The sequence below is a fragment of the Rhopalosiphum maidis genome, chromosome 1, assembly GCF_003676215.2.
Source record: "Rhopalosiphum maidis isolate BTI-1 chromosome 1, ASM367621v3, whole genome shotgun sequence".
Taxonomy (NCBI): Eukaryota; Metazoa; Arthropoda; class Insecta; order Hemiptera; family Aphididae; genus Rhopalosiphum; species Rhopalosiphum maidis.
Genome location: NC_040877.1, coordinates 79,448,455 through 79,464,836, shown reverse-complemented (window position 1 = coordinate 79,464,836; position 16,382 = coordinate 79,448,455). Strand labels below are relative to the sequence as shown.

General features: G+C 31.8%; 1 protein-coding gene across 3 annotated transcripts in view; it reads left to right on the top strand.

The window, feature by feature from the left end:
* The window catches only part of LOC113555507 (protein TANC2), a 183,851-nt gene that overhangs the window by 63,040 nt on the left and 104,429 nt on the right, over positions 1 to 16,382 (top strand). For all 3 annotated transcript variants that reach the window (XM_026959857.2, XM_026959855.2, XM_026959856.2), the window contains exon 2: positions 6,802 to 7,021. In XM_026959857.2, coding sequence (XP_026815658.1) covers positions 6,802 to 7,021 — 220 coding nt within the window. The remainder of the gene's footprint in view (positions 1 to 6,801; positions 7,022 to 16,382) is intronic.

Sequence of the window (16,382 nt, the reverse complement as noted above, 5' to 3'; positions counted from 1 at the left end):
CCGTGGAAATCCAGTTCAAACGGTCTTTCACAAAACGGGAAACAAGCGCTGACTCGACTTGTGAATTATGGTTGGTATAATATATGACGTCGTTTATTGCGTTAAAAAAAAAAAATCTAATATTTGCTGTAGGTATGCAATGATTTTTTATAACGAATTATTTATCTGAAAAATATGTAGGTATTTTATAATTAATAGTGTACTTGAAAATAATTGATTTTCGTATGAAATACCGAAAATCAAACATAATAATATTACATTAAATACACAAACTATCCATATCAAAGTCTGTCATATTGGCACAGGCATGTTTAGCTAGGACCTTAATACCAAAAACCTTGGTAAGAAAGTTTACTGGAAAATTGTATTAACTCCGATCGCGAAATGATACTTTCTCATATCCATCGCCGGGCTAAGCTCGAGCCAAGCCCAAATAACATATATAGTTTTTAATAGCCTGCAGTTATAAGGCAATTTAAGAAAAATGTTCAATCATTTATAACTTTTATTATTTTTTCTATGTAATCCTATACATCTATATATATCCAAAATGTATTCAATTTTTAATTTGTTTTTTAATGTTAGTTGTTAAACCTTATATTTTATAAATAATAATAGGTACATTAAAAATAATGCATGTTTACACATAGATAAACATCTAATGTTAGAAATAACAATGGTACTCAGTGTTATTTAAATAAATTATTTCAAATAATATTTATATAAAATGGACTGTGATAGCTATTGTCTTTGTATACGCCACAGCTTAAGACGATAAACAAAAATATTATGACATGGTTTTTTTTTTTTTTAATTTACTGAACTTTGGACTACTAACAATAATTATCGTTATAAAATAAAAAACCATTCTTTGGTAAAAGGCACTCCATTCTTGACCCGATAAGGCACGTGGACACTCTGCCTATAATACAGCTATTACATAATAATCCAGGACTGCCCACACCGACATAATAACATATTATATTGTAATAAAGTCGCGACGTTGTTATAAGACGTGTACCGACTCGCACAGTGTCTATCATGTGAATCCGTACTCGGGATATAAGTGATGGGAATTGTTTCGATCGCTTCGCACTGGCCATAGGTACGGCGAGTCCATGGAAAGAACATACGTATAATATGTGTTCCGGACTCGACCAATTCGACCGCGCGACTTCGATATTCCGTGTTAAAACGACATTATCAACGGGTAATCACAGTCATAAGAATGTCGTTAGATATATATATATATATTTTTTTTTGTGCGTACAATAATAAATTAATATGCGCGTCGTCTATACGACGGCTGGATGATTACACCGAACTCGACCCGTGTCTGTAGGGCATTTAAATTGCGTACAGAATTAGTTAGGTTCCTACGTCAATTATACAATATTTCGACAGTTGTTATCTCGCTCGTGTTGTGTACAGCTCCAGCTATACGTGTCAAAATACACGCGAATAAAAGGGAAGTCAGCCGTAGAACGCGTGTGTATAGCGTGTTTTTGTGAACGTCTCGCCTCGGTCGGATAATTAAAATGTAATATAAATTAAAACCACACTAAACAGTAATGGGTATCAAAACAAACGACCTTGGCTAATTTCGTGCTCGCCCTCGTTAGTATTATTTTTTAAGCTTAATACTTTTTTAAATTGTTTCTTTGCGGTAACTTATACGTCGTATATCGTATAGCCTTATACGACATGCACGCATAGTAGTATAATAAACGTATAATATATACCTACTTAATTATAATGTAGCGTTATACGAGAGTATTATTGTTTGGAATGGCATTTGAAGTTGGTTTTGAAACAAAATTTCATGGAAGAGAAATTGTTTTAAGAAAATCTTTAACAGAACAACAACCATTAACGCACGGTTAATGAATGGGTTGTTTTGCGTTTTTATTTTTTCTGCTCGTTAAGTAAATAAACTCGGTTCGTAAGTAGGTAGGTACTTATAACTTATAGCTGCTCAAACATACGCTAATTATCAATTGAAAGTGTTTTAATAGATTCCTAATCGACTTTCACGCGTTAAATCTATAACGTAAGAATATTGATTTACGTTCAAGGACAATTACCACAAACACTTGTTAGGCAGTATAGGCACAGTGCAATTAAAAATAACGACATAAATTCCATTAATAATACAAGTTGTAATGCCAGGAAGATTTTATTTCATTAGAAGATAAAAAACCACATGAATTCTCAGTATGCACATACATATATTATATAATATGGTTAATAGGTACTTAATAGTTATTAGTTTTAATTAATAATCTACTTACAATTATTTATTCGCTCATTCCAAATTTGTTTTTTTTTTTAACTTTCAACGTTTTAATTTATAACGTGGTTAACACTTTTGATGTAGTAATATATTCATATTCAAACTTATTTATTTATTTATTATTCCGATTTATATTTTTATTTTCGAATCTTTTTTATAAAACTTGATTTTACTTTGATTTTTTTTTTTTTCAAGTACTTAGGTATTTTTTAAGCAATTTATTGAAGTAGTTGAGCAGTTGTTATAATTGTTTTTGAGTAGTACGAGTTTCTGTTTTTAATACGATTCGTCGATTCATGTATACCTACCTAACACAATTTAATATAGTAAAATGTTTTATATAAACACGGTAGGTATTAATATTTTTACAATTTTTACACGATTCTTTTTCCTTTATATAATTTTATATCAGAGGTACGGAAAAACATGAACTCTTTAAAACATCGATGTATGATATTATTTTTACACATTTAGCGATAAAAAACAACTACCAGCCCTAAAGTAATCCACCCGGTATTATAATAGAAACTAGGACTATGTACATTATGATAAATAATAATAATAAAATATGCAATATCGTGTAACAATATACCTATCGTGTATAATAATAATAAACGTTTTACGCTTATGATATAGCGCTGTTCGGTTTACTGACTGTGTAAGTGCACATAAAACGAACGAGAATATTATAATGTATAATAGGTGTAATGATTTACGTGTATTTTGATTTCGAAACATGACAGTAGTGATGGCTGTGGTATATAATTGACTTCCGCCACTAGTAATGCATATTTTTTTTTTAGAAATTTAATATCATAATAGATTTTGTCTGATTGACCGCATTTGAATCCGTAAAATTCGTCGTCGCGTTGAAAAATAATTTAAAAATGATTTTCGGTCTAAAATATCTCGTTGCGTCCGCGAGGTTAACCCCTTTCGCTTTACCATACTGCCGCAGCAGGCAGGACGTACGTTAATCATAATTTTTAATAATAATATCATGATAGCCGATCGAATGACCCGCCGCAGTGGATTTATATGGTTTCGACGCAGTGCAGTAGGTACAGAGGAATACCGGAGATGAAAACCGCAAAAACGATACCTGCGCGGGCGTGTTCGTTAAAAACGAAACCAACACGGCGAGATAAAAATAAAAAAATTGCAACGAAATAAAATGAGAAAAATAATATACTACGCATTATTATTATAATAATATTATGTTGTCGTTGGCCAATCTCCGTTTTCTCAGCTACTATGCACTAGGGACGAAATATTATGTCGTATTGTCGTTGCTAGGAATTTTAGAAGTCAGTATGCCTCCGAACAATTATTTTTATCGACTCTAAAACTCGTTTATTACGACTTTCTGAACAATCAATTTTTGTTGAAAACACATGATATTATATCGGCCTTGGTACAATGCGTAGTATTCACAGTTTGGGTAGGACTGTACGATATTTGATTCAACAAACGAACTTATATAGACAACAATTCGATCGCGATGACATTTTTATTTCTCACATCGAACATAATATGTGGACATAGTTCTAAACTTCTAACTAATACAGCGCGATGACGATGTCTTATAAAACACGATTCTATTGATTATACAAACGACAATTTTTCGAACAGCCAACGGCGCACGACGTGTGTGATGATATCACGGTAATCGGTGCGCGCGGGTGGCTATTGAAATTCAAATATTTGGACCGCGGTATAATATTTCACACGAGTCGGCGTGGCTGGGTGGCTGCTGTGTACCGTTGTCTCGTCGACTCCGTATCGTCCCGTCCCGAGAAACGTGTGCGTTTTTATTATAACGCACGTACGCCAGGTACGTGTCGCAGAGCCGCCGAGCGCATAATAATACGACGGTGACGACGATGAAGTCTCGAACTCTCCCGAACAGAGAAAGAAATTAAAATAAAATAATAACAGTGCGCAACACTTTGAACGCCTGCAAAGGCGCCGTTTCCTGGAAACCCGGGCTCGAGCGCCGGTGTCATATTGTTTACTCGACTGCACGGCCCGTACGCGACGGCGTTTGGATTTATTAATTATCGCGGGCGTCGCGTGCGTAATCGTATATTGTAAAGTTGTGCATACGCAATGATAGTAATAATAATAATAATAGTACTGAAATAATGTAAGGTAGTACGCACGTCGATGACTTGACGAAATAAAAAAATAACGGTCACGCAGACGACGGGCGAAGTGTATTTATATAATATTATCGTTATTCGTGTATTACAGGTACATGTGCCATATATATAAATATTATGTATGATTATATGGTACTGCGATGCAACTGTATATATACCTATTATAGGTATATTTTTGTTTGACGTTATGTTATTACCTTCTGCAGTAATATGACTTATCGCCCGGAGCGTCCGGCGAAGGCGCGTGTCATATTCCCGAGCGCTGCGGTATTATAATATATTTACGCGATTCATGACGATTGACACACATCCGGTCTACAAACCGAGGCGGTGGAGCGTAATTTTTTTTATTATTATTATCACCAGCGGTATATACACTGTAAAGTTTGACCACCGCCACTTGTATATGTTCCGTGGTTCACAATATTATAGCCTTTACGTCCGTTCATATTGACAAAATAGAAAAATATTTAATATACACCGTTATAGTTATTATTTTCTTTATTAAAACGATAAAAAATAAAAAGTAGAATTTGTTTTTGTTTAAAGTCAATACATTGACAGAAACGCTCACGGTTTCGAATAAACAATCAATATCGTTGTTATAAGCATTGCTAAAAATGTACATATTTCAAATCCGCGATTTTAATTATTTATTATATTGACTCGCTGTCACTGAATTCAATCCTGAAAAATATGTTCGCTCATGGTCAGTCAAAACTATTGGAATTCGGCTGATGAGATTTCAGTAGTAAACGCAAAATATAAAAAACAACACATTAATGAAGCTGTGTGGAAATTACTGAGCAATTGAATTTACTAAATTAAAATGTTGTTGTAATATTATATACTGTAATTTTAATTGAATATTAAACTTTATTCTAGTAAATTCAGAGTTACGATGTCTGAAATCTAAAATATACTTTTGTTAAAATAAAAATATTTACCTATTTGGCTATTTGTTAGTTTAATAAATTATAAACATATTAAAATAGTGTGTTGTATATTTATTCTCGTAATTGAAAAAAAAATTGATATAAAGACAGCGTAGACGTGCCGTACATAAATCCTTTGTTGTCGTTAAAATGAGGTGGCGCGAATAATTGGTCTATATAGACAAAAAAGGTTTCGAGTCATGAGTAAATTGTTTTAAATTTTTGAAAACAAAAAGATACAATTGCTATTTTGATTTTATAAGCGTTCCAGTTCGAACGATTTTCCATTTCGAGCATTATATTATTACAAAGATGCGTGAGTCATAGGTACCTAAAGGCTAGAATTCACCATTCTACGTTCAACAAAAAGTTCATAGACAGACAATTCTTTCTCGCGGTTGTGTTGTATAAATAATAAAACTCCCCGGGTACTTAAGTGGTTACCAGAACTTGGTACTTTATTCGTTAAAACATTTTAAATATGCTCTTAAAAGTGTCAAAACATACAATAATACACGCAGGTTAAGATATATGTATTTATATATATATATACATCACTCCTAATGCCACCATCACGTCCGTGCCTTAAAATATGAATGAATCATAGTCATCCCACCGAATAAAGTGACACCGATATTCAAGCGTGCAAACTTTGCACACTAAGACGCCAACGCTCGAATAACGCCAACAACACTGTGCCTAGATGTATTATGTATATATATATATATATATACCTACCAGCTACCTATATATATAATATATATTATTATATTATGTGTAATATATAAAATGCGAGTTTCACAATTATATATTTTTAAGGGATTTAAGAAATGGCCTATTTGCTAATCCTGAACATATACTATCCCTTCGACTAATTTCCTCCAAACTTCCAAATTAAGAGAATGTAATAAGCACACTATACGTATTTGTTTTCTCGCTCTAATTCGCACACAATACTAAACATTTATTACATTCAGCAGAACCAACCTCGTGCTGATATTGGCTTTATAGTATCAGAATGAACTGCTTTATTACAAAACTTAAAATTTAGGATATTATCTGTGTTTGTACGTTGAGATTCTAGCGATGTTTCAATAATTTTGAAACGATGAAGTACTCTTGCTATGTATTCATTTTTAAATTGTAATATTATTCATATACTCAGAACTCGAATAAAAATTATACTGAAATATCATAAGAAATCCAACGTGCAAACATAGATAATTTGAATTATCTACTTTAAGTTTAATAGCGAGGTAAACGCACTCTAAGACTTAAGGCTACACCATGAGGTTGGTTTTTCTTAATGAAAATTAACGATGTTGCGTGTGGTTCGCATATAGAGAAAAAAATAGTGCGCTTAACATATTATATTAATACAAGATGATAATTGTTCCGTCTGATGTTTCAGCTATTACCAGACAAATCCACCGCAATGGATGTCGAAACTATCGTCGATGGTGCCGACGATGACGATTACGTGTTGACGCCGTTGCAACCCGAGGCCGGGGATCCAGAACCGGATACCGGAAATTATGATGGCAGCGGTGACGAGGTAGTTGACGAGACGGTAACGGCAGCCGATGACTACGTCCAATCGCTGGTCACCATTGAATCCAACTGGGAGAGCGGTAAGTGTTGTTCAAAACTCGAACCCATAAATTCGCATATTTTCAGTCGTACAGGCAGATCGCAGTATCATAATTATTAGCATTGTTGGTAAACTTATAATCACTTTTCCCTTATAACGAATATAAAGTTACTTCATCCGTCGGTCAATGAGACGGTAGAGTCTATAAATCTTGAAAATCAACGATAAAAAATATCTCGAAAAAACTTTGAAGTAAAATCGTTAAGGCATTTTCCCGATCTAACTATGAAAAATGAAATTAAAAAACATCAAATTATACCTATCCATAAAATACAATTAAGCATCACAGTACTTAACAGAACAAAATTTTAGTCTTATGATTGAGCACTATATTTTATTTTTTTTTTTTGTTTCAACATTGCCAAATCTAATCATCAATATTATTTTTAATATTGGTGTATAAATTAAAATCCATGTTATGTTAAGTAAGTTAGTAAAATATTATATAGTTTATCAATTTATGGTTTAATGATTATATTATATTTTATTTATGTTAAACGATCTTGCCATTGATTATATACATTGTATAATGTAATATAAATATTATATAGTTATTAAATTGTGTTATGTCTTGTAACTAATAATTTAAAGCATTTAAATGTTAATACCTAACTTTTGAATTTAATTAATAACTTACATCTTATTAACTCCACGTGCTAACAAATATTATTTTATGTCATTATTTTCCTGAAGAAATTAACAAAGATAATTAAGTTAGCAACTTGTAATATTTTAAATGTAACTAGGTTATAAACTATTATATATTGAAATTGTACTAAGCTTGTAATCAGTGACCAACTTCCAAGTTGTACCTATTCTGTTGTAACTATATAATACAACCAGTTATAACCAATCGAGTGACATGTATGTATTATTTATATTATATGTATATATTGACAGACTCTTCATAAGCTGACAAGGTTTGACTAATAATTTGTATTTTTTCCTTATTAGCTTATTATTTGCCATTTCCAAAAAAAAAAAAAAAACTAATAAAATAAACGATACATAGTAACGTTACGCATAATATCATACTTAATCTTATTAGAATTTGATGTACACGATAATTAATTTGTGAAATTTTAAATATGGTTTATCGATTGACTAAAAAAATGTTTATTTTTTGTTCTATAAACGGACTAAATTACAGCATAAAGATTATTAGTAAAATGTAAAACTCGTGGATAAGTCTTTCCTATAGTGATCAATATTAAGTTTTTACCGAGTATATATCCTTTCAATTTTAATCCTACCACTGCGCGTGTCTCTTAAATTAATTTTACTCAAATATTTTTCCGCCCAAACACAGAATCTCCACTTCTACCGCAGCACAATGCTCACCGGCCAACGAGGTCTTCCAAATATTGTTTGACGAAACTTGTGGGGATTTCGATTACGTTAGTTTATGCGCCATGCTCGCAACTTTAGTGGTACATTAGTATTATTACGTCTAACGCAAATCCCGCATTTGTAGTATTATCGATTTAGTTACCTACTTGGTGTAAGTACAGATAATTCATCGTAGGGTATACGTATAATATATAACGTGCATGTGTACGCATATATTTTACTATTTTTACAAAACACGATCGAGTCAAACGGCGAAAATAATCTTCACCCTCACGCGCCTATACACGTGATTGATTTTTTTGTGCAGTACTATGAAATGCGATGAAAAATTATTCCATGCTTTTATTCAATGTTAGTTTGTCGCGTTTGGATCTCTCTTGTACGGGGCCGTGTAAATACAATAATAGCGTAGACACGTAAGTATACATTTTTGTGTGCGTACAACTCCGCGTCTTACAGTGTATACGCAGTGGCTTTTATAAATCAAATTATAATATAATATATTTCCGTCTGCAGTGTGGACAAAAGCCTTAAAAGCACGCGAATTTTCTATTATTGTATTTTTACATTGCTGCACTCCTCTCGCTAAACCGCAGAACATTATGTATTTTTTTTCTTCTTATATTCTTTTGCGTCTGTGCAACACACGGAGTTATGTAAAATAGTAATAATCACTACTTAATGTTTCGCAAACATCACTCCAGCAGCATGAACTGCAATCACAAACAAATACGTAATAAATTATTATAATAATATCCGATATCGCTCAACGTTCAAAATGCCATAATATTCTAATATTTGTATGATTATATGTAGGTACGCGCATTAATGTCTGTATACATCATTTTAAATAATTTTTGATTCATTCTTATGCGATAATAAGGGCGAACACGTCGCATTACAACAATACGTTTTCATTCATTTAAAATGCGCCGTTACGTTACAAATGATGTACCATTGTAATTTCCTTGACAATGTAGCACGCGTTTAATTCGATAATCTCCGATTTTCACCATTATTCTGAGGACGGTTATTAGGTCGACAAGTTAAACGCACGACCGCCATTATTATTCTAATAAAACATAATATTGTAAATTCACAAAATAATTAATCAACCCGAAGTTATTACGTAATTGACTCTAAACCGATTAGATTTATAGTAAAATGATTAAAATATTATTGCGATATCATTCGAGCTTTTAATATGAACATCGAGGGTTAAAATAAACTTCTCACCCACCAAACACTAGATTATGGTATACCTAATACAATAGTACGTTTGTGTTTCATTAGCCCGTAATGAAAATTATAATAATATTGAATATCGAAAATAGAAAATCTGTGGTTTCTTATCGATTAAATGCTTTGTGAACAATGCGAAAAAAATTCAAAATTTATATTTTTCATTCATCTTACAGTATTTGAAGTACCTATGTCTAATGTATATCCTACCTACTATGAATTCCTCGACATCAAATATTTTTATTTGCAGAATCGATACGCAAATTACAAAAATAAATTAAAGTGATATTTTTACCAGTAAAAAATAAACATTAACAACCGCATAGATATAAAATATTAATTTAATCGTTAAACATAGACTCAGGGTTAGAATAAATTTAAAAAATCATAAAATTTTAACGTAATATTTTCAATGAAAATTTGTTAAATTGTATTAGCAATATTTTTAATTTTATTTATTGTTTTCGTTAGAATTTAAGTTCATTTTACTTTTAAGCTACTGCACAACATTCTTTATAATGTACCTTTATATTACACTTGATACAAATTGTTTTAAAAAAAAATTATAAATAATTTAAAACATTATAAAGAATATATTTTCATAGGATTTTTAACTCACGTTGTGTAATGGTACCACGCGAGAAAATCTTATCGATTTATAGCGATAGGGTGTAAGTATATTCTATTTATCTATTATAATATTGTGTAATCGTGTAAATCGGGAAAGGATAAACACATTTGTTCTAATTATACGCCTTAAATGTATATCGGGTATTCCTACCAACTAATATCACTGTTTTTTATGCAACTCGCCATTCGGAACGATGTCATAAATATTGCATTGTATCATGTTACATTTGTTTAATGTATAAGTAGATACTTAGATAAACAAAACCCAACAGAATTATTGCGTAAAAAATGTAATTTATATAATTTAAACATAATACCTAATGGATGTAAAACAGTCATGATATCAATATGCATATTAAAATTCTACATAATAGATATACACGTTATTGTAAACTATAAACAATATCTATATAAAGTCATCGGAAAAACGAATTTCGAAATATATTGAGTGTTGTACAGAACATTTTACTTTGATTGCATGAAATCGCACAAAATACAATTCATAATACGAGTACGGTACTAAAATCCATCCACACTCTGTCGGGCTGGCACGGAAATGCACGTCAACAAAGTATAGGTATATACCTACTTTTCACATAACATCTCTAAGTAAACAATCCGATAACTTTATCGGATAAGGATAAATACATTACGTACGAAAAAAAAGTCCATCAACCTACGTCATTCGAAAATGGTAAATACAACAAAAGTAAAAACGTATATATACTATATACATATAAATGTGTTGTACGCGTTTGTATGAGTGTATCAAACGAAATTTTATGAGTGCTTCAGCTACACAATACATTATGTTATTTAATAATTCTGAGTTCAGATGCAACTTTTATTAGTTCCCTAATTTATTTTCTTCAACTTCCAGTCCACTTTTTTTTGGTCGTATTGTATTCACTTGTTCCATATTTGCTAACTTTTCTGTATACGCGCGGCGTGTATACAACTGTTTAATAGTTATATCGTTATTTGATGAAACATAACTTGTCAATTATGATTAAAGTATATAAGTATATTAGTTGTAAATATTGTAGTTATAACGATAATACATTAATTTATCGGTAAATGGTATTAATATTAAAAATCAAAACTACAAGAACCTATAAACAAAGTTAGTTTATTATATTACTTGTACACAAAACATTACATTTTTTAACAGCTAATATTTTTCCAATAACAACCACTCATTACATCGAAAAGTACTCATAAACTTTGTTTGGTAAAAAGATTAACTACGCACAATACAAATATTTTATGGTGACTTTGATTTTTCATACTTACATATTTTTCGATAAATCAGTCTATCAAACTCTTGATTTACTAACCTTAACATTTATAGTTATAATTTCATATAATATTGTATACGTCATAAATAATAATAATAATGCTTGATCCTCGTGTTCTCTCAAAGCTTATAGTATACTATTTATAGACGACATATTTTTTTGGAAAACTCGTTCGGAACTTGTTTTGTAGGGTACGCGTACCTATCTATCCCAATTTAGCGATAAAATATAATAAATGAATTATGGAGGAGTCCGAATAATGGCTAAATTTTTATTATTTATTAATATCCCATTTGCACATACTGATATACTCAGTAGTGTACTTATGTCTCGGATCATTAGTGCAGCCTTCGTCCGTCGACAGAAACTGCGTATAGACATCATTCTATATATCTGTGGCAAATATTTCAAACACTGTTACTTTTAAATGCCACGCCGAGTATGTTCCATCGCCGGCTTTTCTCGTGTATACAAATATAGCTTTCAAACATATTATTATAATATTATTATACTCACAACACACGCCGTCTCCGGATCTTATACCGACCGCCGGTAGTGAATAACGACGGGTCGTTAGTGCCGTCTTAATATGTTATATAGGCGTTACACGACGGTTATATACAGACTGCAAGGCTCCTAATGAAAATCTCCACTAAGACCATGTACGTCTTGATGCGTACATATGACTAAAATGCACATTACGCACACATATATATATAGACACTGCGCCGAGTTACAAACTGTCGTTATTATGTAGATCTATACATTATTATTATAACGCGCGCCAGACAAGACGACCGCCTATTACGACTGTTTGGGCGCGAGTGATCGATACATTTATATTTTTGGATCCTTAGTGGTGTTTAGGTCCCGGCGACGATTGCAGCGGCTATCACCGTCCGTGAAGTGTAATTTTGTACACGTGCAATGTGCATTACTGTGATACAGAGACGGTAACTGGCGCCTAACCGTTTAAATGTATAATAAGCGTATATGAGATCAAACGACAGACAAAGCAATTTCAGAGTAAATTAGTAATTACTCTCCTACCCCTTAAAAAAACAAAAACTTCCCAAGTATTATTGTTTTATTGGAGTATCATGATACGTAAAAGGTTCGTTATTACTTTTAAATTATTAATTAAAAATTGCATTCGGTTTTGGTCCACTTTTGGACCATTTTTGGACTATCACAAAACATATAGATGTTATTGTAGTCTGTTATAGAAATATTAATATAATGTTTTTGATTCATTTGAATTCAATGGGGTATGCGGTTTATGGCACTCCTTTGCGTTTTTTTGAATTCATAAAAGAGTCACTTTAAAAGACATTTTTATTTTTCGATAGGTAACTCAAATACCCAATATTCATACATATTTTAAGACCAAGTTTTCAAAAAAGTCTTTGAAAATATAGTTATTCAAGAAGTTAATGAACCAGTTCTTAATATTTGCGGGCTTTAATGGTAAAGAGGTAACTCACACTTGAGCGCTTTAGTCAATATAAAAAAAAAAAAATGTCTTTTGTAGTAACATAGACAACATAGTATAGATATGTTCCCGTGTATTATTATATTGGAATAACCCAGTTATAGTAACTATACTGTACCATCGCGTGCTAATGACTCAATAGTCAACATACAATAGTGATTTGATCGCCATATAGGTACATCACAAGTTGTTAGAATATGTGTCGCGTATTATAGCCATAGTCCATTTTTCTAATTATTATATTTTGATCCTTGTTACGCGATAGTGGCGTGATAATGTTGTTATTATTATTATTATTTTAAGATATAAATAAACCTAGGTATATTTAAATATTAAATTTCTTCGCTTATTTCGATTACCTACTATGTAACAACACCTATAATTCGAATGACGATAAATTGTGATTTTTATTACTTTTTATTTGTATAGAAAGATTCCTGTTATTTTAAGAGTAGCTATTTGTCTTGTATACTTTCATAATCTACCAATTTGGTCTGTTATGTGGTAATCTCAGACCGTAATTAATTATTACAACCATAGATGCACAAAAATAAAGTCTACAAACACGATTAGTATATTGTTATAATTTCGTGATGGCTCTATTATAATATCAAAGAATTTCTCTTTTTTTTTTTATAATAGATACTGTATATCACAGTTATTACATACAGTTGGGTTCAAAAAAGAATGACGAAACATTTTTCTTGTAAAAAATATGTTTAATTTCAATGGACAAATTTTTAGATTATAATTTATTTATCGGTACACGACTTGTGTATTTTTTTTGGTATAACACAAAATATTACCGTAAACAACTCACGTAAACCGAAAAAAACGAAGGGACACACTTCCGTGTTTGAGACTTAACTTTTTCGTAGTCCTATGTAATATAATTATATTAATAAAAATGTATTCACAGGAATGAAAACGTATTGTTTTGACTTTTAATTTTCAATTGGACGGCGGTGGCGAGTAATATTATTATAATTGAACCTCACACGCGGACGGAAACATAAATATTACGTCGCGAGTTAAAAACAAACAGCGGGACAAAAAATTCTTTGGCGTATATTATAATACCTATGGACTGTATATATACGTATTATTCACATTCGGCGTGTGAACGAACCATTTCTGTGGCACGTTTTCCACGATTACGCCTCGGCGGGTACTGCCGCTGCGGTGATTATACGACTTCTCACCTACCCGCGCAAACGTAAAAAAAATTTTAAAAAAAAACCGTATAATTAAAGCTAGTGTCTATGTATGAATGTGTTCCGACACTCAAACACTGACAATCGTATACGTGTATAAAATCGGATTATGTTTTTCGTTCGTTTATACGTATTCGAATGCTTTCTCACGCGGCGAGCGAACATCTCTCCCCGCAAGATGACCGAATATAGGTCAAATCGTGATCAATTATCTGACGAACATCGGTTGCATTCCTACTTTTAATATATATATATATATATACATTACAAGTATACCTACTACGGCTGTGGTCGGATGTCCGTTACGACGATTTTATTGTCAACGAAATTTGGACGATTTTAAATCAACAAATTACCATCATTACGTGTTATGTGATTATGTGTATAGTTATTATTGCTTGAACCCACGCTGTAGTATTATATAACATTATTTTTAATCATATACGACTTAGGTCAAAATTAAACCAATTGATTTCTATTCTCCGAACATATGGGCTAGAATTTTATAAAATTCAAAAATTTGTTTTACTCTGACGGTGGTTTGCAGTTATATCTGTACTTACATTTTGTACCGTGAACGGATTAAACATTAAAATAACACGACCACATATTGTTGCAAATATTTGGTCATGACATTTTGTATAGCCCAAAAATTATATTCATATAAAACTGTAATTTTGTAACGAAGATGTCGGTAATTGGTAACGATGCATCACGTGCAATGCACAGCGTACACGATGTTTTCAAAATTATCGAGGCCATTCAATCATTGTCATCGTCACGTGGATTAAAAGCAAAAATTGATATAGATATTGTTTGCTGGTACACGGTGTTAGTATATACTATACCATTAGGCAGGGACTCGCATTCAAATTAACCAAAACCAATAACACCGCAAAATGTGGAAATTCTAATCCTGAATAATATTTTATTTTAAAAACTTTAAATTTTCATAATGATACATAATTATGTAAACATTTGTTGACTTGTTGTGATTAGTTCAATTTTAATATTGAATAATTATTATTGACGAAAATTATTTTTCTATAAATTACTAATTAAAATAAAGTATTGGCTATTGTCTAAATATTTATCGTTATAAATAATTTTTAATTTAATTTAAGCATTATATGTTTCGTTGTATCCATTATTCTTTCTTTAATATCTTATGAGATGAAATAATGTCCTATGAAATATCCTGTAATATAAAAATTTGGTATCTCACCTAACCTGCATAATGTTCGAATTAAAGTTTTTTTCTGAACTACTCAACGCTCATATTAATTCAGTTAATAACGCATAATGAGCACCTAAACGTCTGTTTATTTTTTTTTTCATTCCTGTGTATGAACAATCGAACACGTCCAGTGTCAGAAACCTGAAAAAAAATGACTCGTATATGTAAAGCCCTACCTATATAAAGGTACTTCGCAGCTGGTCCACGTCCACGGTATATCTACTTAATGTATAGTTGTCTGTAGTTGTCGACGCGACGTGTAATGACTATAATAAACACGCACACACAGTTAACCCATACTTGCGCGTTCGCTCTAAACAATATTATTTATTAACTATTATACGAGCGCGCCAAAAATGAGAATGATCAAGGGAGCTCTCAAGTGGATTAAACGTCTAACAAATCCCATTTGGCATGATACGAACACGTCTGTTTTCGCGAACCCCCAAGAGACTTCATCGATCCTATTTCCCAACTACCCCCGTTGGTGTCGTATATTGTTTTTAAGTCGCCACGGTGGCCAAAGACGTCCTGCAGATACTTCAACCCTCTCCCTGCCAACGGAGCCCTACACCACGTCCACAAGGGTGATAGAGTCGTTTCGTAATCAGGCTCAGAGTTTAACGACTTCCTTAAGCGTTCAAAATGTATAAACATCGACGAGCGTTTTTCGTAGAAAAGCATTCAAAGTTTAGTCGAATGATTGAGTGAAACGGCAAGATTGAGGGTATCCCGCAAAGAGCATACCAAAATGTATATGGTTCGTTAGTCTGCAGACGCTTATTGATAAAGACAAAAACTATTAATGTAAATCGATATTAAAAAAAAAAAAAAACTATTTTGGTAATTAATTAAAAAACGTACACACACACATATAT